The 26,793-nt window shown below is 35.5% G+C and overlaps 1 protein-coding gene across 3 annotated transcripts in view; it reads right to left on the reverse strand.

Annotated features, from left to right (window-relative positions):
* The window catches only part of LOC144971611 (cellular tumor antigen p53-like), a 107,313-nt gene that overhangs the window by 14,479 nt on the left and 66,041 nt on the right, over window positions 1-26,793 (reverse strand). For all 3 annotated transcript variants that reach the window (XM_078912683.1, XM_078912685.1, XM_078912684.1), the window contains 7 exons: window positions 20,461-20,553; window positions 20,088-20,152; window positions 19,546-19,624; window positions 18,227-18,752; window positions 17,381-17,484; window positions 15,864-15,985; window positions 1,439-1,708 (listed from right to left, as the gene is read on the reverse strand). In XM_078912683.1, the coding sequence (XP_078768809.1) occupies window positions 1,439-1,708; window positions 15,864-15,985; window positions 17,381-17,484; window positions 18,227-18,752; window positions 19,546-19,624; window positions 20,088-20,152; window positions 20,461-20,553 (1,259 nt within the window). The remainder of the gene's footprint in view (window positions 1-1,438; window positions 1,709-15,863; window positions 15,986-17,380; window positions 17,485-18,226; window positions 18,753-19,545; window positions 19,625-20,087; window positions 20,153-20,460; window positions 20,554-26,793) is intronic.

The following is a 26,793-nucleotide window of genomic DNA, read 5'->3' on the forward strand; positions in this document are numbered from 1 at the left end:
GGATACAGGTTAATTCTATTGGTCACATCTCTGTGATGACAATGACAAACAGTTCGACCACACACATGATTGACTGTCAGGACAGACACAGACAGGGGATACAGGTAAATTCTATTGGTCACACCTCTGGAAAGAATGGTACGACCTTACAAGTTGACCATCCTGGGACGGTCATTGTCAAATTTTGTCCCCATTAAGCAATGAGCTGTCCCAATTGGAAATTGACTTTTCATATAGAAAAAAATGATGGTCCCAATTAAGCAGCATCTCCAATACTTGGACTGTATCTATAGCTATTCTTTGTGTTCTATTCATTTTTAATAACCAAAAAGAAAAAAAAATAAAGAAAAAGAAAAACAGGGAGAGAATAAAAGAAAAGAAAAAGCAGCTTTGTGTCAACTCAAGAATCACTTTTGTTAGAGGTAGAGACCTCATGTTTGGGGGTACACCATGCATTACTGATGTGTTCTAATTCTAAGTTCAGTGTAATATTATATAGCAATGGCTTGGGATGTTTGGGGGTACACCATGCATTACTGATGTGTTCTAATTCTAAGTTCAGTGTAATATTATATAGCAATGGCTTAGGATGAAAAATGATGTTTTTTAGAGGGCTTAATAATTTGACACCATTCCCACTACACAGTAATATGATTTATCTTCACTGGTGAAGCCTGAGTGCCACAGGATTAATTTGGATCGGATTAAATAGAACAGAAATAGCAAGAAATTTCTGTCCTTTGCCAATGCCAGAGAGAGCTTTGAATTAACCCAGAAACAAAAGAGCTCAATTTTTTAAAGAGTTAAATAATTAGTGTTATAAGATTTACTATGCCTGTCATACTTAACGGTCAAGCTACTGCTCTGGTCACTCTTAATTAAACTCGGTCAACCGAACAGGGAAAAAGAGCCCAACTATGTTGTAATGATATGTGAAATTTGCAAGTCATTTTAAATTTATTTTTTTGTAATGTATTTAAAAAGATATGGAGATTAGTTGATTAAATTATTTAATACACTCCTAAAAACCATGTAATGCTATCATTGTGTGTGCAGGTTTAACCATGTCAATATTACACCGTCACCTCACCACGACCATCACTACCACAACAAACAACAACAGTGATGAAATAGATAATACAATCAATTAAGCCTGGTGGCACATAAGGACAGCAAGACAGAATTGGAGGTCAGTTCCAGAAACATAATCAGATTGTTCCTAGTATTTTTTAAAACAACGACAATAACAAAAAAAAATGGGGAATCATCTCTCACAGAAAACCACTTCATTCAAAAGAGCACAGAGAAAAGGAATAACAGGCTGGGGAGTAGAGGGCCCTCTAGCACTTTTTTGTAAAAAACAACATGACGACAAATTATTGAAGGTAAAAGTGAGGTAACTGTCTGTTCTGAATGAGTATTTAAAAAAGTGACAAACCCAGATATGGAGTTGTCATGATGATCTCCCATGTTCACCACACCACCATCAATGTGTTCCTTCTTGACCGGCAAGCCTCCACCACTGGTCACCAAATCCAAATGGTCACCACCCTGGGAGCTTGTCACAGCATTCAGCATGCCTAAAAGGTCATCATTTTCCTCAAAGTTGGACAATACATTACAGTGGCTTTCTGAGCTCATAGTTGAAGACGTAGAGGCTTCCGAGGGGCTGATTCTATCATTGGGAGGCATCATTGGTACTTCTGATCTGTAATTTGTAAATAGGAAGTAGACATGATAATAATTTATTAGTTAACAAAGATATAATAATACAATAAAATAATAATAATATAAATAATAATAATAATAATAATAATAATTATAATATATAATAATAAATAATAAATTATTATTATTATTATTATAACAATAGAAATAAAACAATAACAACAATAATAAAAATAATAATAAATAATAATAATAATAATAATAATAATAATAATAATAATAATAATAATAATAATAATAATAATAACAATAGTAGTAGTAGTAATAGTAGTAGTAATAGTAGTAGTACAGGCCTCTAAATGTCTGGTGAAAAAAAATTGTCGGAACTTTTTGAATAAGTGAAAATAGACAGACAAAACAAAATTATGGAGTTAAACCATGTCATTCTTTTCCCGAACTCATTGATTATTTGATAGAGTACACAAAAAGCTGGTCCCAGGAAGAGAACAATTCCTACTTTTTTTAACCAAGTATAGCGCTTGACGTGACAAGCTGCTTTATCTTCGCTCACGTTTTTAAAGCTGATTTTTTCTTTTATTTGGATTGTTTTGTTTTGTTTGTTTTTAAGGGTTTTACGGCACTTGCAACACATTAAGGTCATATAAGTGCCAGTAGAAAGGAAGAAAATGGGATAGTTAAAAGTTCTAGAATAACAATTAAAGCACTGAAGAAAAGGTAAGACAGGTGTAGATTCCAAGAGCACACTATCAAAGTACTTAGTTTGAGATCACTAAAAGTCTCATCCAGACACAAGCACAGGTCCCTACTTACAGAGATGATTTACAAGGAAAAAAAATATTGTCTCCCGAAACTATCTGTACATTTGACTGTTTCCCTCTCAGCCAGGACCAGGACAAAACCAAGTAATCTCATTCCAAGACAAAGACAGAAAGCAAGTTGGAAAACAGATATAGGGGGATAGAAGACACAATAAGTACCTCCCTGCCCACTATGGGAGATCAGGAACCCTTTACAGCAGGAAGTTACATCTGCACCCACTTTAGATTTATTTACAGAGCTTCACTACTGAATTTTCATCATGTCAAAATCTTCATGAGTGAAGGTGGACATTAAAGGAAGATTCAGAGATTCATTTGTTTCCCTCTAAGCCAAGGACTCTGGAAAGGGCCCAGACAAAACCGAGAAATCCGATTCCAAGACAAAGACAGAAAGCAACTCTGAAAACAGATACAGAGGGATAGAAGACACAGCAAGTGACTCTTGTCCACCAAGTGTTTAAGTACGTACACTTAAAAAGTGTAAGATTTATTTCAATAATAAATGCATACAATCCTAAGTAAAATGCGTCTGAGCATCAAATGAACTAAAATACCTAAGAATATTTTTTTACACTGCACAAATCCCTTCCTAACACACACATATGTCATATATCATTCCTCATGGAAGATAGCTCCGAGTGATCATTTCCCCCAGCCATGGTCTCTCTATTCTCTTCAAACATTTTTTATGCTATCATTACTCAACAAGAACACACAAAAATATTAAAAATTTTATTTGACAAGATCTTACAAATGCCATATCTATGGCAACAATCTACTCCTGTCTAACACAACAACGAAAACAACAAAAATATAAACGAATTGGAAAAGCATTCCATTTGTGTTTGTTTTTAAGGGTTTTACGGCGCTTGCGACACATTTAGGTTATATCAGCACCAGTAAAAAGAAAGAAATGGGATAGTAAAAAGTTCTAGAATTACAATTAAAGCATCCAAGAGAAAGTAAGACAAAGGGGAACTGGGAACAAATAGGGATCAGATGTAGATTCCAAGAGCATACCACCAATGCACTTAGTTTGAGATCACCTATAAGTCTCATCCGGACACAAACACAAGATCCAACAAAGTGGAATAAACTCAAATGCTTACAATATACATTCAAAATAATATAATAATGCATAACAGAGATATGATTTACAAGGAAACAAATATCATCTCCCAAAACAGTAACTATGCATTTGACTGTTTCCCTCCAAGCCAAGGACTCCGGCTAGGGCAAAACCAAGTAATCTCATTCCAAGACAAAGACAGAGAGCATGCTGGAAAACAGACATAAGGGGATAGAAGACACAGTATGTACCTCCCTGTCCACTATGGGAGGTCATTCCATTTGTAATTTGTTTTAGTAATTGCAGTTGAAGATAATGTTTTTTGTTTTTAAGGGTTTTACGGCACTTGCAACAAATTTAAGTCATATCAGCGGCAGTCAAAGGGAAGAAAATTGGATAGTAAAATCATTCTAGATATACAAGTAAAAGGACTTGAAGAAAAAGTAAGACAGGAGAATGGTATAAATAGGGAACAGATGTAGATTTCAAGAGCATCCTATTAGTGTACTTAGTTTGAGATTACCCAAAAGTTTCACCCAGACACCAGCACAAGATCCCACTAAGAGGAATATACTCAAATGTTTACAAACCACATAAAAAATAAAAATGACAGTACAGAACAGAGAGATTATTTACAAGGGGAAAAAAATATCATCTCCCAAAACTATACATTCAATTGTTTCCCTCCCAGCCAAGAACTCCAGCCTGGGTCAGGACAAAACTAAGTAATCTCATTCCAATACAAAGACAGAAAGCAATTGGAAATCAGATACAGGGGAGGTCAGGAACCCCACTTAACAGTTGAATACAAATTAACATATATAGAGACGGTTACAAGACAAAAGATATCATCTCCCACCCCCTGCCAGTTGGATAACGGATATAGGGGGATAGAAGACACAGAAAGTGCCTCCCTGTCCACGTGGGATGTCAGGAACCCCACCCAGATTTTATTTTGTAAATTATGATATAAAAATTAAAGAATAATGCAATAGTTCGCATAATTTTACTGATGACACAATATTTCACCAAAGACAATAAGTGGAATGTTATACTGACTCGAGTGTAGTTTATATTCATGTGCACTGACTTGCATTCCAAAGAGCGACGGACAGTGACAAAAAGACTAATATGTAATGAGGTATCAGTTCTCAGTGCTAAATTGAAATCCTCTACCATAGAGACAGATTTTAGATCCATTTTGAAATAGAGCTCAGAAACTTTTATAATCTAATTATCTTAAAGCTTCAAATTGTAAAATCCTTTCGTGAAAATGTAGTTGGATGGATAATAAAAACGATGAAGTGAAAAAACAAATTCATGCAGATAACGATGTTTCACCTTCATTCGTTCAAATATCAACTCGTGCGACATCAGACGGGTATAGCCAAATTATCACACATATAGGGTGTGAGAAAAATAAATAAATAAATAAATACATGTATCAGGTGGCCACAAAAATATGTGCCGCTTTTTGTCGGTTCGTTTCTCTGAGACTCCTCATTGGATTTCTTTCAAATGCAAAAAAAAAAACCAAATAAAATAAATCCTTCTACGTCTTCAACACTATGCTAGAATGCACATCAAGTCAGAATCAAAATGATAAAATATTTATTTACAGTGTGTTTATCACAGCTTTTTGACATATAATTGTATAATAAGAACAAAGAAACGAAATGGTAAAATAGAATTCATTAAGTACATCCAAGCGACCCATCTCGATCATCAAATAGGTAAAAGGTAATCAAAATAAAGATTCACAAGAAATAATGTTCGCAGACACTTGTCATAAAACCAAAGTGTTCATTTGTAAAATCTCAATTAGAAAATATCCAACAATAAAAAATGTCAACATTTTGTTCAACTAAAGCACTTTTCATATAATGTGAAAACTTTTTATTTAAATTATCGAAAAATTGTTAACATCTAGTTCCTTTTAAAAGGTAAGTTCAGATTGTGAGTTCGTAATCTTTTAATTCTAATGTTCAAGACATCATCAATATGGAGAGGAAATATCTATCTGATTTAAATGAAAACAGATCATAAAAGAGATAAGAAAATTTGAGAAGACAATGATTCAGGTAGATAAAAATTGTTGAGGCAATATGGAAAATGGGACAATGGGTAAGATAGACTATCATATCAATGAATGAATCAAGCTGGTCTTTTCCTCCCAAGTATCATGATCCAGGCGTCCCTACCCTCCATTTCAAATTTCAGGAACATTTTACAAATAAAACCTTAAATTTCAGATGATGATGATGATGATTATGACGATGATAATGATGATGATGGTGGTGTCGGTGGTAGTAGTGGAGCTGATGCTCAATGTGGTGACTGTGGTGGAGGTGGTGATGGTGAAAGCTGTTGTTTGATGGAGTGAGTTTGGTTTTTTTCTTCTGAATAGATTAACTCTCTCCTTACCAACCATTTTCAGAATTGTTCCCGAAGTGAAAAGAAATAAGAACATATACATAATTTTGTGCAGCAAAACCAGCGTTAAGTTTTTATAGCTGTATCAAATATTTTTCTTCAGATTTTTAAAATATACATCACAAATTTGAACAAGAATAATGTTCATTGAGTTGGTAAGGAGAGGGTTAAGAGTGATAAAAACCAATGATCCATCATGTGTGAACACACACCAAATAGCCGACATGATTTCGTATGAAGACTTACAATCTGTGACCACTGAATTCGTTAAAATTGGTTATTTAACAGTGGGCTGGGTTGATAAAGTTGTCTATGTTACTATGACAGTTGGATGTATTGAATGGTGGGCTGGACCGATAAAATTGTTTACATAATATTGTGACACTTTGGCTTGCCCCAGTGTATAAAGGAGAAAAAACATTTTTTTTTATTTTGCCCTGTTCAAATAAATATATCAAATCAACCAACGCCCAAACATTTTAAACCTTAATCTTGCTTAAGGGATTTTTGGACCATTTTGGAGGTCATCTTAGTTTATCAAACAGTGGAATCCTGATATTGCTTTTAGAGTGTTGACTATAAGCAGATTCCAGTTTGTTCTTTTTCAAAATTCTGGTCAAAATGAAAACAATCTGTCTTCCAGTGTACTACATCTATGATATTTAACAAAAGTGCTGGTGAAATAATAAAAACCTGTACCTTTAAAAAGGCCCATTGGCATTATCCATTACTCTACTCATCACACAAAATCCCCTGTTTGAATTGTGTTATGGTTTTCTTCTAGCCTCACCAGTTCTAATCAAAGGAATATTCTACTCATTTACAATTTAATTTTTTTTTTTTTTTTCAGTATATATGGTACTTCCACAAGCACAACATTAATATATTTACAAAGAGGACTACATTCAGATTGGTCAGGACGGATAAAAGTAATAACAAACAATATAAATATAATAAATCCATGACACGTTATTCAAACGACTATTGCTGATTGATCCTTTATCATTTTTCTACTGTACTTGCTGCCAAGTTGAGGATCAACACGTTGCCAGTGAATAGCAACAAGATAGGAAAAAATATCTTTAAAAGGAAAGCAAGACCACCATACAATAATGCTCATTTAAGTCAAGCCATCATGGTTGAAGCTTTGAAATCTTAAAGCTCCACCCGATGTTCATGAAGCATTTTGTTTTTTTAAAGAGAGGAAATGTTAAAATTCAAGGAATACAAGAAAAATAGATGTTACAAAAATACTGAAATTCCCTTAAATTTAGATGATGTCAAACAAAAGTAAAATTTTCTAACAAAGGAATTCGGAAATATATCAACAGGGTGTCCAGGGAAATCTAGCCTTAAAATTTCCTACCAAGTGGTGAAATTTCCTACCAGGTATTTTATCAATTCTTGCCATCCGCACAGTGTTCTATACGCTTAAAAAAGTAAATCCTACTAAAAATAGGCCTTACACAACAAATAAAGTATATAAAAAGGCACTACTACTATACCTGTATGTGTATCCACATCTGTTACTGTTATTAAAGCTTGGGGTCTAGCATATGTTGACTTCCACAGAAGAATGGCCACTAGCGACTAATATATATATATATATATATATATATATATATATATATATATATATATATATATATATATATATATATATATATATATATATATATACACTGCTCTATCGTTAATCAAATATTGTAAAAATAACTATGTACACTAAAACAGAACAAAAATAATACCAAATATTTACAATATATACAAGTCACTTTCATCCACCCTAAAGAGTTTTGAAGTGCTCCTCTTTCTCACTTATTTGAGAAGAAAGAACAGACAAGGCTTCTTTTTTTCCCTTGGAATCACGTCTCAGGGCATTGCTCTGGACTATTAAGTCATGTGCTGCCTTTGGACCAGCAGTTTCAGCCTTTTCGTTGAGATCATCCGCCCTCCTCAGTAGCAGGTCAATGTCTAGTTCCAGCCTTCTTTTCTTACTCTTCAACTCCTCTATCTCATCCATCTCTCTCTTTCTTTTCTTTGATTCCTCTGAATCTTGGACAGCTCTTTTCTTGCTGCCAAAGCCTCTGAATATCGATGCCATGCTCTGCTACATGAAGTGAGCATGTCCTTGGTAATAGAAATATCAGCCACCGTTTTGCCTTGAACGTGTTGACAAATTATTCTCCTTGCAACTAAAGTCTCCTCCATAAGGTTTTCAACGGTAACTTCCTTATTTACGGAGAAGCCTCTCTCCACTTGTGAATTCCCATGACTCAAAATGAGAACGATATTCAAAATTTTTCTTAACTCTGGTAGACCATGCAATCCTCCATGTTGGTGATAGTACTCATCTAGCCTCTCTGTTGATAAATATGGATTGGCCTTGACATTATCCTCCAGTGTAGTGAACTGGTACACAGCATCATCAACATCCCTAGCATCTACCCAGCCACATTGCTGCATGTGGTGAACAGTTCTCCTGAACATCTCTCTAGCTTTAAATCCATCTGAGGATATTGTGCAGGGGTCAAAACAAGATAGGTCGACAGCAAATGGGTATTTTAGTGGACTCTTCTTAATCATTTTTGTGATGCATGCCTTAACCAATTTCTGAAAAGCCATCTTGAACTCCATAAGGCGAAGGTCAGAGACATGTTTACTTTCCTTCTCTTTCAAAAGAATTTGTTCAGCCTGGTACCCAACATCAATTTTCCTGTGAGGCTTATACTGAGAAGCATCAATGTCCTTTGGCAGAGGTAGGTCTGATGGAGACACCAAGGAAATCAGAAAATCTGGTTTAAGTATCAGACTGTAGAGTCGCTTCACGATGATGAGCAGTTCTTTACACAAGAAGGGCACCAAGGGTTCCTCACTTTGAAACTTGACTAGAAATGGTCTCAAAATGTTTGAAACAAATACAAAGCTATGTAGTTTTGCTAACAGAAGCTTGTCACCTAATTGTTCAGACACAACCTTAAAACTTTTACATGAAGGCTCACACTCTTTCCTTTTTTTAACAGTAGCAAGGTACCTAGCAACAGAAGGAAATAAGGCAATGGCTCTCTCTGCTGCTGGAACATTTTCTAGCCACCTGTGACCACAAAATTTTAGAGGGAGAATATACGAATCACTGGCAGAGATGAAATCTTCACGTCTGGCTGGAGAATCATGGAAAAGATAATATAAAGATTTGAGATAATTTGATAAGTCCCAGCCTGATTCAGATACACCATCCTTAAAACTATTATGTAGTGTATGGAGACCACATGATCCTATATTCAACAGAGTGTGTGCAGCTTTCTCTTGAAGAGTTGCAGAGAGATCCTTAAAAACTTTCCAATTTACATTGGGGCCATCCATGGACAATTGGACAAGTTTATGACAGCCAAGTTCGTCGATAACAATGGACAGCTGTTGAAGTATGTCTGATGCAGTTGCGTGGCCCAAAAAGTAAGAGTCAATGTATTTTGATTGAACTTGCCCATTAACATCAAGAAAGCGTAGATGCACGTCCAGTTGTTTTTTTTGGAGATCCTGATTGAGACTTTCATCAAACATAATAACAAATTTCTCAGCATTTTTAATATGTGACATGATACTGTTTTTAATTGCTGGGCAATACCATAGGCAGACAAATAACCAAGTTTTGTTCTGGAGCATTTAAATTTCTTGGCAATTTCGGAGTCTGGAAACATTTTTGTAAATAAGCATCCAATGTCATCTGAGCTGCGAGCACTATTGTGTGACGAAATTATATGAATGGTCCATAAAATTTCAGAGGCAAGCACGTCGTTATCAACTACTTTTTTAGTTAGCATGGATTGCAGAGAGGAGTTTGAGTGGGGTGTAGATGAAGGAATAGCTGGTGCGGACGTGTAAGAGAGAATGGATTTTGATCCACTTTTACTTAGATGGTTTTTTTTATGTTTGTTAGATGCCATATGGCTGTCTAGAGCTTTAATACCAGACTGTCCTATCACAAATACTTGATTGCAAAGACAGCATGAAAATTTGTTGCTATCCGCCTTAACAGACACTAACCAGTCAGCATACTTAGAATCTTTAAGCCAATCAGGATTAAATTTACACTTCCCCATTGTTGAAGTCTATGAATCACACACTTGGTTAAAATTAAGTCACTTTTGAGACACACGTGGTCCAGAATCCAGGCAACAGAATTGTAGATCTATCTAGAGATACTTATCTAGAAGTCTATGATTATAACAATAGTTTAAAATCTAACCTAGACTATACTACACATTATGTCATATCACTGACACAACTAATATTGCCAATTAATTTGAAAAAATAAATTAAATGTCACAAAATATCTCAATTAAAATTCCACACAAAAACTCAATCGAGAATAGGAGCCTAAATGACAATCAGACTAAGGTCTCATCTTCAAGATGCTGAAAACGAATGAAAGAACCAGCAAGGAGTGCACTCCACATTTTAAACAGAAGTCAAATAGGCTTGGGCGAGGTTGGGCAAACTATTATTAAATAGTAGAAAATAGAGCAGTAAAGTTAGGTGCCCAAAACGTAAACAAAGGTCGAGAAGCACGTGGCAAACCACATGTTCCTGTCTTGACAGCTCACGTTCCAATGTAAATAATAGAAAAAAATAACCTTTAAAATTTGGCTGTTAGGTGGCAAAAGAAACACATATTCATAAATACTCGATCATGCATCAAATAATGTCTAGATATGGATATTTTATGGAACAAAAGGTAAAATTTTCTAAAATTTATCAAAAGTTACAGTCTATCTATTTTTAGACCAGAGCAAATTATTGCGCTGGTGTGAACAAAACGAGAATTATTCGGAGCCTGATTTTCATAATAATTTAGCCTTATATTATTATTTCTGCAACTGTTAGATTTTATGTAAACATATTTTCAATACTGAAAGTGTATTGCCTACAACTCAAACTACAAAATTGGGAGACCTATATTGTGCGTAAATTATTCCGGTCCCTAACGGAAATCACTAGCAACTTGTTATTGTTTACGTTTGGGGCACCTAACTTTACTGCTCTATATACAAGCTAACATCGATACTCTATATTGAAGTGACAATTAATAGTGAATTAATTGTATCGATTACGAGTATCGGAAGTAGTCGGCACAGCAAATCCAAATAATTACTTTGTGCCCAGCCGTCGTCCTTCGTACATTTTTAGTATCGCATTTTAGGTGAGAAATTTCTAATTTTTCTCATTTTGAGGAAAATTTCACCCTCGATCTCATTATTTCCGACATTTCCTACCAAGTATGAAATTTCCGACCAATTTCCGACTTTCCGACTTCCCTGGACACCCTGATCAACTTCAGAATATTTGATGAAGTAAATTTTTGGCATGGTGCCTCAATTTTGGAGAAGCAATCTGAAGAATAAATTGTAAATGACCACCAAAAGCCATATACCTCAATGAGTACAGCAATCGATTGGTGTACAAACACAGACCTGGTTCAATCCTGCCATGTCATATGTAACCTTATGTAATAAGTAATTGGTATAGCGCACAGAGTCCACAAACGGCTCTAAGGCACTACACATACAAAGACAATAAGTATAAGTAACAGAAGCAAATACTATATCTACCCAAAAGCTTGCCTGAATAGGAATGTTTTCAAAAGTTTCCTAAAATTACTGATGTCGGGGAAGTCTTTGATTTCTTGTAGGGAAAGTGATAGTTTACATGTGGGAACAGTAATCAGTCGTTCATTTTGAGATTGGACTGGTCCAGCAGGTGTATATAATTCAAAAAGCCCAGAGAGATAAGATGGTGCTATATCATTTAGGCATTGGAAAACCATTGTGGCAATTTTGAACTCTACTCTCCCTTTAACAGGAAACTAATGGAGAGAAACAAGGATGGGCCTGTAGAGTTGGAAAGGATCACTAATCTAGTATTAGATCAAATTTTGTAATTTGTCTGCCTTACAAACAGTGAATGTTTAGCTGGTCTAATAATAATAGATCTAGTAAAAGGTAAAATGTAATAAATTAAACGTCTGGTAGCTTGGGCAGCAAACAATTGTTTCTGCCTGTTACATGTAGCAAAATCCCATATAAACTACAGCTCCACACATGCATGTGCGTCCAATTTAAATTGGTAACATCAAAACATATATCTTTCAAGCAGCAAAATCATATACGCCAATGAACAGCACAACTCTTAACACAACTGACTGTTTCAATTTTTTATACTATTTTAAAGTATATATATTGCCAGCAACTAAATCAGAGTTGAGTCATCTCATACCTTTTTTCTTTTTCATCTTGACTGACTTTTATATATAGACAGATCAAGATAATACCCAGCTTGCCAATTAGGCTTACATTTTTGACCAGGGTTTATTTCAATCTGTCCGTATGTGAAGTCAAAGTCAACATTCGTACAATATGGAATCAAACAAACTCAAAACACATCTCATCCAAGCAGACACTCATTTTCTTGAGAACCTCCATCTCTATAGAGCTGTCAATTTTTCAACATCAAATGTTTAGAAGAAGCATTGTGCCATCTTGTCAGTGTCACAGTCTTTATTTCTTCAGCAATTTTCCTGGCTTGGGTGCCAGTTTCTTCTTCTTGGCCATCGATTTCACCTTGGCATCTTGTCCCCCACAACTAGCCAACCATCTGCAACGAGCCAGACCGGTACAAGTAGATTGATTTTTAAAAAAAATTTTCATTATTTATTTTCTTTTTATCTTTCAGTTTTGACATGATTAAATTTTCTCTTCCATTAACAGTAAATCTCCAAGTTACAAAAAAAAAGGGGGAGGGGAGGGATTAAGTCATTAAAAGGTTGCAATAGTTGTACACATTAATAATTTTATGGATGGAAAAATGAAATGAGCGGGTATAAAAATATGAGTGAATCGTTCTGGCTCTGAAGCAGGTGGTGGCTGGACTGAATAGGTTCCCATTCAACAATTTCATAAAGTACATCTTATACAAAGGTGGATGGGTCAAACATGAAAGAAGCAAGAAGCAAAGAGTAAAACCATCCGCAGGCAATCAAAATAAATCAGAAAATGAAAATTGCTTTGTTTCTATTCTTCTTTTTATTTAAGTTTACAAAGCACTCAAGACTGGACTATGTTGAACAAGTACCATAATATGATTCAGAATTTAGCTTTTATTCTTAGGGTAATATATAAATCACCATGATAAAACGATAGAACTGCGTTGTTCCTAAATTTAATCCTTTGTTTTTTTTGGGGGGGTTTTTTTATTTGTGGTGGAGGAGAGTAAATCTGGGAGGTGAATTCTAGTTTAAAGCCCAAAAACCACAACCATCTTCAATTTCCACTGAATGTACTTTGACTAAATGATAATGATTATATTGATGATGAAAAGTAATGGGTGATGGATAAGACTCAATTTTTCATCTTTCATTGTATTGTAAGGATTGTTTTCTTATTTATACTTTTTTACGAGAGCATGTGATGCAGCCTAGAAAAACCTTGACAAATTACTTTTTTTGAAACTTTAATACTGCTGTAAAGCCCATTAGGCTTATAAATACTGTAAAGCCCATTAGGCTTATAAATACTGTAAAGCCCATTAGGCTTATAAATACTGTAAAGCCCATTAGGCTTATAAATAAACTAAGTTTCCGACATACATTTATTCTGCTTGACAGGGTGCGTGTGTCTTTGTCATGATTTTTTTGTGCCACATCACACTCAAATCGTACAACTTGGCCTAAATTTGCAAATAAACTATATAATTTTAACCAAAAGAAGCAATAACAAACAAACAAACAAACAAACAACCAAACAAAAAATAAATAAATAAATAGAAGATCCAATTCAATTTGTTGAGTTCCATCCTTTACTTTTAAAATCTGCAATGTAAAATCTTATTCAAGGTTTTATCCAGTTGTTTGTCCAAGTGGTATTTAGATCAATTAGCATAAAATGATATGGCAGCGCAGCTCTTAATTTTGAGTTAAAAGCCCTGATGTGCCACCCCACATGAAGCATTGGAAAAATTCTTATATAAAACATGGGAAACTGACTTGAGAAATACTTTTGATTTCTATGATGATTCTGCTTTCTCTTGATATTCTTGACAACTAATTTGTGATTTTGTCCACAACTAATTGATGATGTATACCTTATTGAAATGACGTTCACACTGACGAGCTATCATAAAATAATGAAATCCATTTTCTTATTCACCCCTCCAAACAAAGCTAAATGTTTTCTAAGCAATTCAATTTAATTCAAATGTTCATTTTCAGGTGTTTCCGAATACAGCGGTCTCCATTTATAAGTATGATCCTCGGGAATCAAGCAGAGCATGCTTATAACCGGAAATGATTAAAAGCGGATTTGGATTTATTTTTGCTAAGTCAATGCTCATATTTCAATAAAATAACTTTTCTGAGTTTCCAAATGTATCGTAATGTTATGCACCGGACTAAAAACTGACATTGGCCCATCAAAAAACTTATTTTTAGCAGTTTTCCTTTCAATTAAATTTTCTTCCTTTTGTGTGGCAATATATGATATTATTATGCTGGAGGGTGGGACAGGGAGTAAAGAAGATTGTTGCCCGTTTGACTTTTGAATGGATGAGAGGATGTCATCTTCTATTCCAACTCTGTACTTGACTATTAAGTTGAAGATAGAGCCTGATGGTTTTAACTGCTTGTTTAACCTGAGGTTGTTGGTATAGAGTGTAGGTATGTAGCAAAACATACACTTGTCAACAGGCACATGCATGAAATCAGGATAGTCAGTCACAGGCAAACAGGACAGTTGCAAACCTTGCCTTTATAGATTGAACAAAATTGACGTCACTCAGGTCTTTGTTATTGCTTTTTGCAATCCATGTTTATGAGTAATTCTCACTAAACTGTATAAACCAGACTATAAACGTACAAGATTACACATGTTGGTCTGTTATACTTCCGGATGGCAATGTTGTGAGCTTCTTAGGCTATATCTTACATCCTGAGCACACTTCTCATCTTTGTAAACAATATGTGGCCATCAAAATGACTGTCTTGATCAATGATGAAATATGAGCACATCTTGAGATAGTGAACCCTCCCTTCCCTTACCCCATCAGTATGAATACTCTGGATGTCTGTACTCTTGATTACAACTAGCTAGATCTATAGAAAAACAATTTTGGGAACATTGGACCCAACAGCATTAACCAACTTTGGTAAGACATCAAAAATGGAAAGACGAATATAAAAATCTTCAAATAGACAACGTCTTACTTGTTTTAGACCCAGCGTTATCAATTTTCAAAGGCCACTATGAACTGGTTCGCATTGTTCAAGTTTTCCCGGGAATAAATGGAAAAGTTAGAAGAGAAAGCCTGGCATTCAAAACATTGTGGGTAGGCGAGGGATGCCATATTTATCAGGGAATGCCTGTAAAATTCTGTTTCAAACCTGAGCATGCTTATAAACGGAGACCACTGTATATAACATACATTAACATATAATTTCCTGTAAACAAATCAAAACAAATAAAACAGTTATAAATCAAAGCAAACCAAAATAAAATAGATAAATAAATAAGTAAATAAATACAGAATTAATTCAATAAATAAATAAATACATAAATAAGCAATCAAACACATGGTTGGTTACTGGAAGTTGTCTGTGTCATGGCACAATACAATGGAAAAAAAATAATCTTTAAGACTATATGTTTCTTCTTCTTTATGCTTCTCAACATAACCAAACAACTCAAACTGAGTATGACTGACAATGTTGCATATTCAAAATCACATGATCACCATTGTCAACAAGATAGCAGGATGCAGCAAGCCTCCAACAGCCAACCAGACATATCAAATGTTTATCTACTCACTGTCTGTGAACTTCCATCTGTTTTTGCCTGAAGTTTTCCACTGTCTGTGAAGGGATTTGAGATGCAAGCTCTAACTTGTCACGTAATTTCAACAAGATTTCATAATTCTCTCTGCCCTGAACCTGTCAGAAAGTAAAGTAAATATAAAAAGGCTTGTTCAAGAAAAAAAAGGAGAAAAAAATCCCCCAAAGAATAACAGACAACAAAGCTTGATTTGACTGTGGATAAGTTTTATAACGATCAACATCATTTTTTGTGTCATGAATTTTCAACTTAAATTTATAAAACTTATCCTCGTTACAGGGTCCCTACCAAATCCTTGAAATTGTTTTCAAGACCTCAAATTTATTTTTAAAGACCTACTTCTGCGGGGGAGGGGGGGAGGGGGTTGAATTTGTAGTGTTTCAAGCATTGTCCCGTAAAGAGCTAAATTTAACAAATAATTTGTTGAATATCCACTTAAGTGAGTAATTATCTTTGAATTTGACAATAAGCTCTCACCTTAGAATACTTAGATAAACTACAAACAGCGTCACCATTATCACCAATATATATTATGTACTTTTAATGACACCGAGTCGTATGAAGTTCAACATGGTATTCTTGTTTTTGGCCTCGTGTAACAATAAATGTTGTTAGGCTTCATTTGGGAGGCCTTGTCAATTTATCAATTGATTTAATTGTAGTTTTTCTTTTTACATATTGAACAATAAGCATCCTTTACTTTGTACTGACATTGCATTGCAGCCAATTTGAAAAACAAGATTCTGTGAGCCAAGACTCTAGAAGAGAAACACTTAAGTTTGAAATGGAGAGAAAGATAAAGGGAGGAAATGTGACGCGTATATAAGGGAACAACACAAAACAAGTAAACACGAAATATATATATATATGTGGCCTTTGGCCTTTTTCATGTAAACACGAAATGTATATATAATATATATATATATATACATTTCGTGTTTACATGAAAAAGGCCAAAGGCTGAAATGTTATTTGTTTTGTGTTGTTCCCTTCTATATGAGTCAATTTTACTCTCTTTATCTTTCTCTCTGCTGGATTGTTGACAAGATTTGATTCCAAAAACTAAGCATTTGTCACACTTTTTCTCAACACCTGATTGCAAAATTCAAGACCTCTCTGTTTTCTCTCATCCTCATTTTTCCCCAAAACCTGTACCTTTAAAAAGGCCCATTGACATTATCCTTTACTCTACTCATCACACAAAATCCCCTGTTTGAATTGTGTTATGGTTTTCTTCTAGCCTCACCAGTTCTAATCAAAGGAATATTCTACTCATTTACAATTTAATTTTAGTTCCTGACTTTATCTCAACTTGTCAAGAATTCCTGACCTGGTGGGAACCCTGTAGTTACCAAAGATTCTCTACTTTTTCAATAAAATCGGATGATGACCGACCCCCCCCCCCCTCCCCTCCTGAAAAAAAACAAACAAACGATAGAATGACAGAAAAATCATGGATCATCTTGAAATCTCACCAATTCTATTTAACTTACTGGTAGATGATATATTCTGTCTTTATCATCATTCGTATGCTTTCTTTTCTTGCTGACGCAGAGGATTTCTGAGTTCAAATTTAGTTTTGGATTAATGCCAGAAACTGGGGAGAACAAGGTGTGAAATGTAGAACTTAAAATAATGATTAATACAGTGCATATATATTAGAATATCAATTTAGCATTTGTGCTGTTCTCAATACACTATTATTATGTAAACTCCTTTTACTCATGGTGGAATATGGACATGACAAATAAGGCACTTAATTTTTGAAGAGTCTTATGTATATTTGGATCCACAAAACCACATCAATGGAATGCCATGTCACAATGCAAATGTAAAGAGTGATGCTAATGTCATGATATTGTCAACATCTCTTCATGGCTATAAGGTCATGTGGTTTTACAGGAAAGAACTTATAAAAACTCTGGCATATCAAACCAAAAATATAATTCTAAACTGGTGGAATTGATTTTACAATTTAAAAGCATTCACAGTATTTTCGAGTGAAAGGTTACTTGGTATTTTTCATTTCCCAATTAACTATATTATGTCTTTAATTCAATTGGATTATTCCCCTCAATCTGATACAACAAAGTCTCTTCTAATTAAATGAATGATTTTTTTTTTTGATTTTTTTTTTTTTTGTGTGTGTGTGATATAATTGTCTAGACATAGAGTGCTAATTCCATTTAATAGATCTTTTTCGATTGACAAATCCTTTTTTTTTTTAAATACCCAAAATATTTTCAAAGCATAAACAAATTGTACACAATTTTTGGAAACTATTTCTAGAACACATGCACAAAAATAACAAAAACAAAACAAAACCAATTCAATCCTACCAGCTCCTTTCTTCACAAAAGATTTTTGTGGCATGGCGGCTCTTTCATCCGCTTTTCTGTCTCTTCCTGGACAAGCACATATCCTGACTTCCACAGCTCTTCTCCCAAGAACCTGGCCTTCTTTTTCCAAGGTCAGGACAATTTGAAGAGGTCGCCGGTTAGGTCCACCGACACAAGACCCGAGGCACATAAACTGAAACAGGTAAGTTACCCATTCTGACCCTGCTTGAGGCATTTCTTGAGGAATTATAACGCTTTGACGAAGTGTGTAGCTGTCTTCATGATACTTGGCCTGTTTGTGCTCACATCTGACAAGATGTGTTGGGGCTGGATGGTGTTCGTTGTTATTCTCCTTGGACACTGAATGATTGGGGCACCTTTTGACAACATCCTGCACATGTTCAGGTTTCATAAAAATTGGCATTGCTCTAACAATGCAGCCTGAAGGTGGTTGAAGTCGTGTTTTGAATCTAATAGGACAAGTGGTCGCCATCCGTACGTACAGCTTCTTCAGGCTATCAGAGTACTGAATTATAAAAAGAATAAAAAAGGGAGTTTTGTGGCTTTAAATGCTATTTGGTAAAATGTTTTAACATTTTTGATTCAGTTACAAAGTTTATAAAAAATAAATTAATGAAATGATTTTAAAAAGAGAGAGGGGGAGGGGGAGGAGGAAGAGGAGGCAATTATGAAAAAGAAAGAAAGAAAAGGAAAAGTTAGCATTTAAATACCACGCCAAATCATAAGCTCTTTGCAATCCTTACACATTGCATAGACGAGACATGAAGCCTGTCAGGCTGGTACATTTTTTATTTTGACAAGACAATGTTATGCTCAAGGGAGGGGGGGGGGGGGGGGGGGGGGGGAGAGAAGAACATCCCAATTTAACGTCTACAGATCAAAGAAAATGTTTACAGATCTAAGGCCACGCTGTCATGAATCCTTGGATCTAATTTAGGTCCTGTTGCAATTCCTGGCCCATCCCATGACATATGTAGTTTAGAAATGATGAAAGAAGAGAGAAGAAATTAAATAAGAAAACAGAAAAAGCTTATTAGCCATTATTGTGGCATCCAATAATATCAATAAAATGTTTAACTTTGTCACAGAAACAAACTGGTGATCTTTCCTTTCCAACTGTTATTCATTAATAAAGGTTACAGGATCATTTTATTTTTCTTTCAAAACTAAATGAAATCATGCAACATAATCCAGATAATAATTGTTTAACTGCAGGAACAACCAGCAGAAGAAATTAATTGATGATTTAAACTGTTTGACATTGAAATCAATTGGAGTGGTTAAAATGCTTCACTCACTGTCCATGTGGTTGACTTTGTATCTTTAGATGGTTGCGCAAAGCTTATTTCAAAACCAAAATCACCAGCATAATCCGTGCTGAAAATAAGAGAAAAAAAATACTTTTTTTAATTATGGCAAGTCCTGTGACTTTTCAAACAGACAAAAGTGACAGCACAATGTAATGACTGTATTTTAATAATATTTACATTTTTAGTAGTCCAGCAATGTTATAGGTCGGAGCCTGGCCCAGTATCATACCGAGTTGAAGTAGATGCAGAAAAGTGAATTTGAAGATGAATTGATCAGAAATAAATATTTGCAGTTGTTTTTGGCTTAAGAAACTAGTCACTTTCCCAACCACAGTATTTGAATTTAACCCAAGTCTCATAATAATTTTGACTTACGATGTAATTTTTAACAAGTTCATCCCGACATAATACCAATTTGAGATGGTGGGTCATAAATGATACCAGTTTGTTGATAACGGAAGATATTAATCATAACTCAATCCAAATTGGGTTTGTTTACATCCATTCATTGTTATGACAATCCAACTTACTTGGAAGGAACAGTGGGCATGGGACTTGTGACTGTTGAAGGAGAGTAAGGAGGGGGGGAGATTGTCTGGGAAAGAGAAATAATATGACAGATTACAATCAGTTGGAGTTAAGCACTCCATATTTTGCTTTGTTATGTGTTCAACAAAAATCTATATAATGTACATAATAATTTAGAAAGATAATAAAATAATTAATTTAAAAAACAAATAATAAATAAATAAACATAATAATGTTTTGTTAATTTATAAAAATTGGAAATGTAAGAAATAATATTGCCCCTGGTTCAGCAAAACATTTATGATGAAATCAAGATGGTCTGACATTTTAATCCTCATGTTTGATTTATAGAACAAACAATAAATAAAAACTCACATCTTCATAAGGACTGGAAATACTGCTGCCTATATTCGTTTGTGAGTCAGGGCTCATTTCAGACTGTGTAGTTGTGTTCAGGACCGGGTGGATCTAGACATAATGGAATTTCAAGAAAGGAAAAAAAAAAATATCATTTGATTGTGTTATCTAAGAAATGCGCAAAACTTTTTAAAAATTATAATTCGTTGGACCCGCGGTCTCCAGTAGTCGGTGATAGAGAGCTCTAGTAATGAATGACCTGAGTTTGATACAGATTTTTTGGGTTCGTGAATAGCTCTTACGGTAGAGTCACGCTCTCACTGGCCAGGCAGAGTTGTCATACCAATAAGGTCGCAGGTTCAAACCCCCGTCACCACCGCGAAAAATGTTTATTCTCTATTGCCTTTTGGCACTTTTCTACTCACTTCATCTCTTGTTGTTACCAACATAAGTGCCTGCTCCACTCACTTTTCTGAATTAAGTGCTAAGTGTTAGCATAACTAAAAGCACTATAGCTGTTTCAGTTAATTCGTTTCTCACACCTTCCCAATTGCTTTTATGTAGAGAGGGATTTTTTCTGTTTCTATACATTATTTTTCAGGTTCATGTCAATCTCAAAGATAACTGCATTGTGATGGTCTGAGAAGCCTGGGATGTTTATAAGATAATTGGTGATCATTAAATCTAAGGTCACTCCATGCGAGTTTGTTCCTCTATGAGCGCATTGTCCTCTAAGATATTCAAAAAATCATTGTGTAGTTGTGCAAAAGGTCTCTTTCCTTTGAATGTTTTAGTTTTCCAGTCACAACCTGGGAAGTTAAAATCTCCTCCTATTATGTACACAATATATACCAAACATTGACAAAATGATATCATTGAGAAAACTTCATATTTCTCACAAGGATAAAACCATAATATTGCTTCTCTCTTAGCAAATAACCCAAAGCAATCCCCAGGCAAAACCAACTGGTCTATTTCCAGAACATGAACATAGAGCCACATGGAAAAGACAATAACATAGAATAGAATAGACAATGCGGCTGTGGGCTAATGAAGAATCCACCGGCCTAGGACCGAGGTGTGAGTGTGTTTGTGTGTTTGTGTGGGGGGGGGGGGGGGGGGGGGGGGGGGGAGGACTCCAGCCATCACACAACCTTGTACTGTAACGACTGAAATGGTTTATGAACAAATTCCATTTTACACCACTGCCGTGCCCAGTCAAATTATTAGTTTGTTTTTGTGTTTGTTTTTTTCTTCATTTTAACCAATGAGAATACTTGTACAGCGAATGCTGATCATCCAATTTGTTAAAAAGCTAAGCTTCTAAAGTCTTTAACAATAGTTGACCCATCTCAATTCATCGATATTTGTTTGCCACAATGAAAAAAACAAACAAACAAAAAGAAACCGCAGAAAATGTGTCTTGTCAATTTAACTAATGCTTTAAATTCAAATACTCATGACAATATTGTGTCAGGTCGTATCGAGACTGAGTACCAGTAATAGTGGAATTGACCATGCCCATCATAACCAAACCGAAAAGCCGAGCATCGGCACTGCATTTTAGAGATTTTTTTTTTTTTTTTTTTTTTTTTTTTTTTTGTTTTTTTTTGGGGGGGGGGGGGGGGGGGGGGGAGGAGAAGGTCTGTCTCATTTACGAGAGAATGGGAAAGAAAATTTGATCACGTGATCGTTCAGTCGATCGTTCGGTTAACTTGACGAGTGCAACTATAACTCGCTACTCAGTCTCGGTTCCCGATCGGGATTGGCGAGGCAGCTTGTGAAGACAGGTAGACGGTCTCGAACGTAAGGGCGATGTAGGGAGCGTTTCTCATTAGTCTATTTTTTAAAAGCCAAGAATATTGAAAAAGAGAATTCCCATTTCTGATATCAGTACCGAGATAGGATGGCATGGCCGCTGACATCTCCTGTTTATTCATGATTCACGGGATGCTATTGGACAATAATCTTGGTTGTTCTTTGACTGTTATTTTACATCACAACAGGATCACTCTGTATTTTCATTGACTGTTGTCTTTTCCTTCACTGCAGGATATCTTGACCCTTTTTAATTAATTTTTTTTTAAAGACAAATTATTGCCGGTAACCGTCATGTGGTAAAATTGTTGTCGATATAGACGATCAATCTTTATTATTTACTAATAGCGAGAAAAAAAAACGGGAATTTGATGTCATCTCGATATAAGCGTGATGCCAATATAAACCATTGTCGATATATCCGCTCTGCACTGTGTGAATATTACTAGATCTATAGAACAATTTCTCGTATTCATCACGTCCAGAGTGCTTCACGGTGCTTATTTGTTCTGACATCAGGCCAGTTCGTACCACATTTTCCATTTCCTATAATATAAGTCGCTTGTTAGGCATTCTTTTTGTCCCAGCATTCCATAAAATCCACAAAGCCTAAAGCGGGCGCCAGTTTTCTATAACAACCATGTAACCCATCGGATTGTGCTCAATATCGCTGAACTATATTACTAGACGTAAGAGAATCGTTGATCAACTTGGTCATTAGGAATCCTGATGTTGTGCATGTGGTGGAGTAAAAGTGATTAATTAAAATTGTTTATGAGCTGTCTGCGAACGGCCTTATTTTAGCCTAATTAAATAGAACTATTTAGATACAAAGCATACATGTAATCCCCCCAAAAAAAATCGATAACATTTTGATGAGTACCATTCCGTTTTGAGAACAACGGAAATCCAACAGTGACCGCTGAGCTGTATTAATGATCTAGTCATCTAAATTAAAAATCTACGCAACTTGTTATCATGTGTTAAGGAGGAGCTGTCGTACAATGACACAACACACTTTTTTATTTCATTTTGCCCGAGAAATGTTTAGATACGTCCAATATCGATCAAAAAGTTTCAAACTGAGAGCACTTTAACTTGTCAAGTTGGATACTATTTTTTACAAATTGGGTGTCATCTTAATTGATCTACGTTTGAAGTGAAAGTTTCATGGCCAAAATGAGAAAAGAAAAAACTGTGTTTAGCCTTAGGACCAATTCTCATTCTCATTAACTCATCACGACATACCAAAGATCCGGATCACCAGAACCTGATTTGTTGTGTAGGATCAAGGACAATATTGAGTGATATTCTCTGCAGGTTATCCTGGTATGGCATGATGAGCAGTGGTAAATCCCTGACAGCGACAAGCCATGGCAGTGGCACCATATGGCGGTAGCGTCATCTAATCATGTGATTGCTTTCTTCTCTGATTTCAACGTAATGAGCTCCACACGGATTGAGTGACTGATTGATTGATTGCGTTGAATTATACAAATCCTACGTTGATAATCGTGGATAACCGTCGAGCGTCGGCATTTTAAATTCGAATATATTTAATCACTGAAGACACATTTGACAGAAAGAATGCGTGACATGATATAAATGATTAAATCATCAAACCCTCCATTGCCTGCAATCTCCACCCAGACCCCCCCCCCCCCTTAAAAAAAAAGAATAAAGAAAAAATAGAAAAGAAAAAAAATAAAATTGACTGCATGATGTCACGGGAGTTTTAAAGGGGGCTGGGGGTAGTGTCATCAAAAATGTCTACCATCTTTATGGTATTGACAAAAGACGATTGCTTGGAATGGTTGTCACATCACAAAGATACCTATTTAGTGTTAAACTATAAAAAGGTTAAAAAGGCTAAAATAAAATGATATTATAGGTCTTTTTTTAAATGTAGATGGATCAGTCTTCAAAGTATTGTTAATGCGCAGAACGTATAGTAAACTGGTATGAGGGCACTGGCAGAATTGCATTGACTTCTGATAAAAAATCCCCAACGAGCTGGGTGAATGGGAGGAGAGAGGGGGGGGGGGGAGAGAGAGAGAGAGGGGGGGGGGGAGGGAGGGAGGGAGAGGGGAGGAGAGAGAGGAGAGAGAGAGAGAGGGAGAGAGAGAGAGAGAGAGAGAAGAGGAGAGAGAAGAGAGAGAAGAGAGAGAGAGAGAGAGAGAGAGAGAGAGAGAGAGAGAGAAGAGAGAGAGGAGAGAGAGGAGAGAGGGGGGGGGGGGGGGGGGGCTCCGAACCATAACTATATAAAAGGAATGGCATCACCTTCTTTCTCGTCACTTATTTTCAGTCCGGTAAGAACCTAATTATCCCTTGATGAGCCACGAGCAGGCTATCAGATCAGGTGACGCGATACCATCTGCCATGCCTATTTACATCTTACACCGTAACCTGCCGGCTCCGAAAACCCTTAATGAGATCAGACGAAAAGGGATGCAAGAACGGAAACCAATACATACATTTCCGAAAGATAATGTCAATAAGTTGCCAAAAGGTGAATTGTTGAAATAATTAGAAATATTAAAAGTTTACTTTTAAGGCACATAAACAACTATAACCATTAACCTCAATAAAAGATAACAAAGTTTCATATTTTGAATATAAATTCATGTATCCAGCACCCAAATCACCCCGAATCACTGATTTGAGGCGGTGTCATAAATATCAATAGTTCGGGGGGGGGGGGGAGGGGGGAATTATTTGTCAATATAACCCTTTTTTATATACAACTTGATCTTTTGACCGTGCATCTTTCGGTGCAGTTCAGTTGTGATTTAAAAAAAAAAATGAAATACATAATATGCTGTTTTTTGGTAAAATACTCACAGCATCCGCCAGACAACTCAAACATGCCAACATACAAAACTGTGTGTAACCTTAACGTTTATAGTCTGAATGCTATACTTGACCTGAGAACTTTTACATTATTTTTTCTTTAAATCTCGGGTTTGACATTTTTTGACAAGTTGAGAATCGTCTCAATTCATCAATATTTGAAGTGAAAACAATTCTGACGAAAATGAAAAATAAAAGTGATCTATACGTATACAGCAGTTTGGTAAACTTATTCTGGTTCGAGCATTAGAGTCCAAGAAAAAAATCAGAAGTAGCTCTCGATCGATCGTCAACAATAAATGGATATCTAACTTCAAACAACTATACACAGTAATCTGATCAGGACAAGCTTGTAATGAATTCAACCCCAAACCCCGAGGACTACTAAATCCCCCTGGTGACGCTGTCCTCCTTTCCTATTACAGCTATCAAAACATCGATTACGATGAAGAGGATAACTGATAATGAGCTGATACAGCTTCTAATTGATGTCCCTTTTGGGTGGGCCCATTCCATACCGTGACTATGCTATCTTTGATAACACTAATCAGCTCATCGGTACATTGGACGCACGTGGCAACTTGTAGGATTTCCTCTCAGCCATTTCATTCATTCAGTCAGCGTGTACTATAATTTTATTTCTTAGAGCTCACGATAAAGTCGTTTGTGTTGGTTTTAAAACGTGCAATGAGTGTAATGGTAATGGAAGTGCTTTAAAGTCTTTCAGCATCATAATATGATCTGCGGAGCGAGAGTTTATCCCGGTTTCCGTTCCTTATAAAAAGAGGAAGCATTTTTTCCTACACTTTGTGAATTATGTTAGATTATTGCATCAAAGTACTTTCCACCAGAGTGGTTTTAAGGCATGGCATTGCGACTCTGTGAGTCCTGGGTTCGAGCCCGGCTTCGGATACTTTCGTTCTTTTTTTTTTTTTTTCTTTCCTTGGCCAAGATTATTAACCTCCAATTTTCTCTCGGTGATATGGGTGATTCCTGTTGACATCAACATTTGTTTGATGGATAATCTATATTCTTTCATGGAATACCTATCTAGGCGACGCTATCTCATAATTAAAAAATTGGACCATTTCTAGACTGTATCCATAACATACCCTCTGCTTGTGAAACAATACTTTACCACTGATTGAGTACACAGAATTTTTTTATTTTTTTAAAAATAAAGAATTCGATCTGTTGAACCCTCGATTTGAATTCATATTTCATCAAAACATTTTCCATTCCCTTAAAAATTTTCTTCGTCTTTTTTTAATTTTTTAAAAATTAGGTTATGGGAGCCACGATAGAAACCAGAGAGAAGATGTAAAAATCGATGATTCTAACATGCTTGGTTAATTTTAAAAGCTTGCAATAAAAACATGACGTATTTTTGCTAAAAGGTGAGAATGAAAGAAAAATGGTTGGATTTTTTTTTCACAAAACATTCACAGATGTAAGGCTCTAGTGGGGTCAACAAACCAAGCATGTTATAAATTAACAGGGGAAAAAAACAACACTTTTATGTATTTCTTCCAAACGTGACTCAAATGGAACTCGCTTCGTGAATTGATATCGATAACGACGTAATAATGAATATATTGAATGAATTAATTAATGAATATGGCTGCCCCGTCTCTATGGACGCTCGCCGTCAATGTGTGTGTCCGTCTGTTTCTATTTCTAGTA

Source organism: Berghia stephanieae, chromosome 4, assembly GCF_034508935.2.
Source record: "Berghia stephanieae isolate SIO BIC M18660-M18661 chromosome 4, UCSD_Bste_1.3, whole genome shotgun sequence".
Classification (NCBI taxonomy): domain Eukaryota; kingdom Metazoa; phylum Mollusca; class Gastropoda; order Nudibranchia; family Aeolidiidae; genus Berghia; species Berghia stephanieae.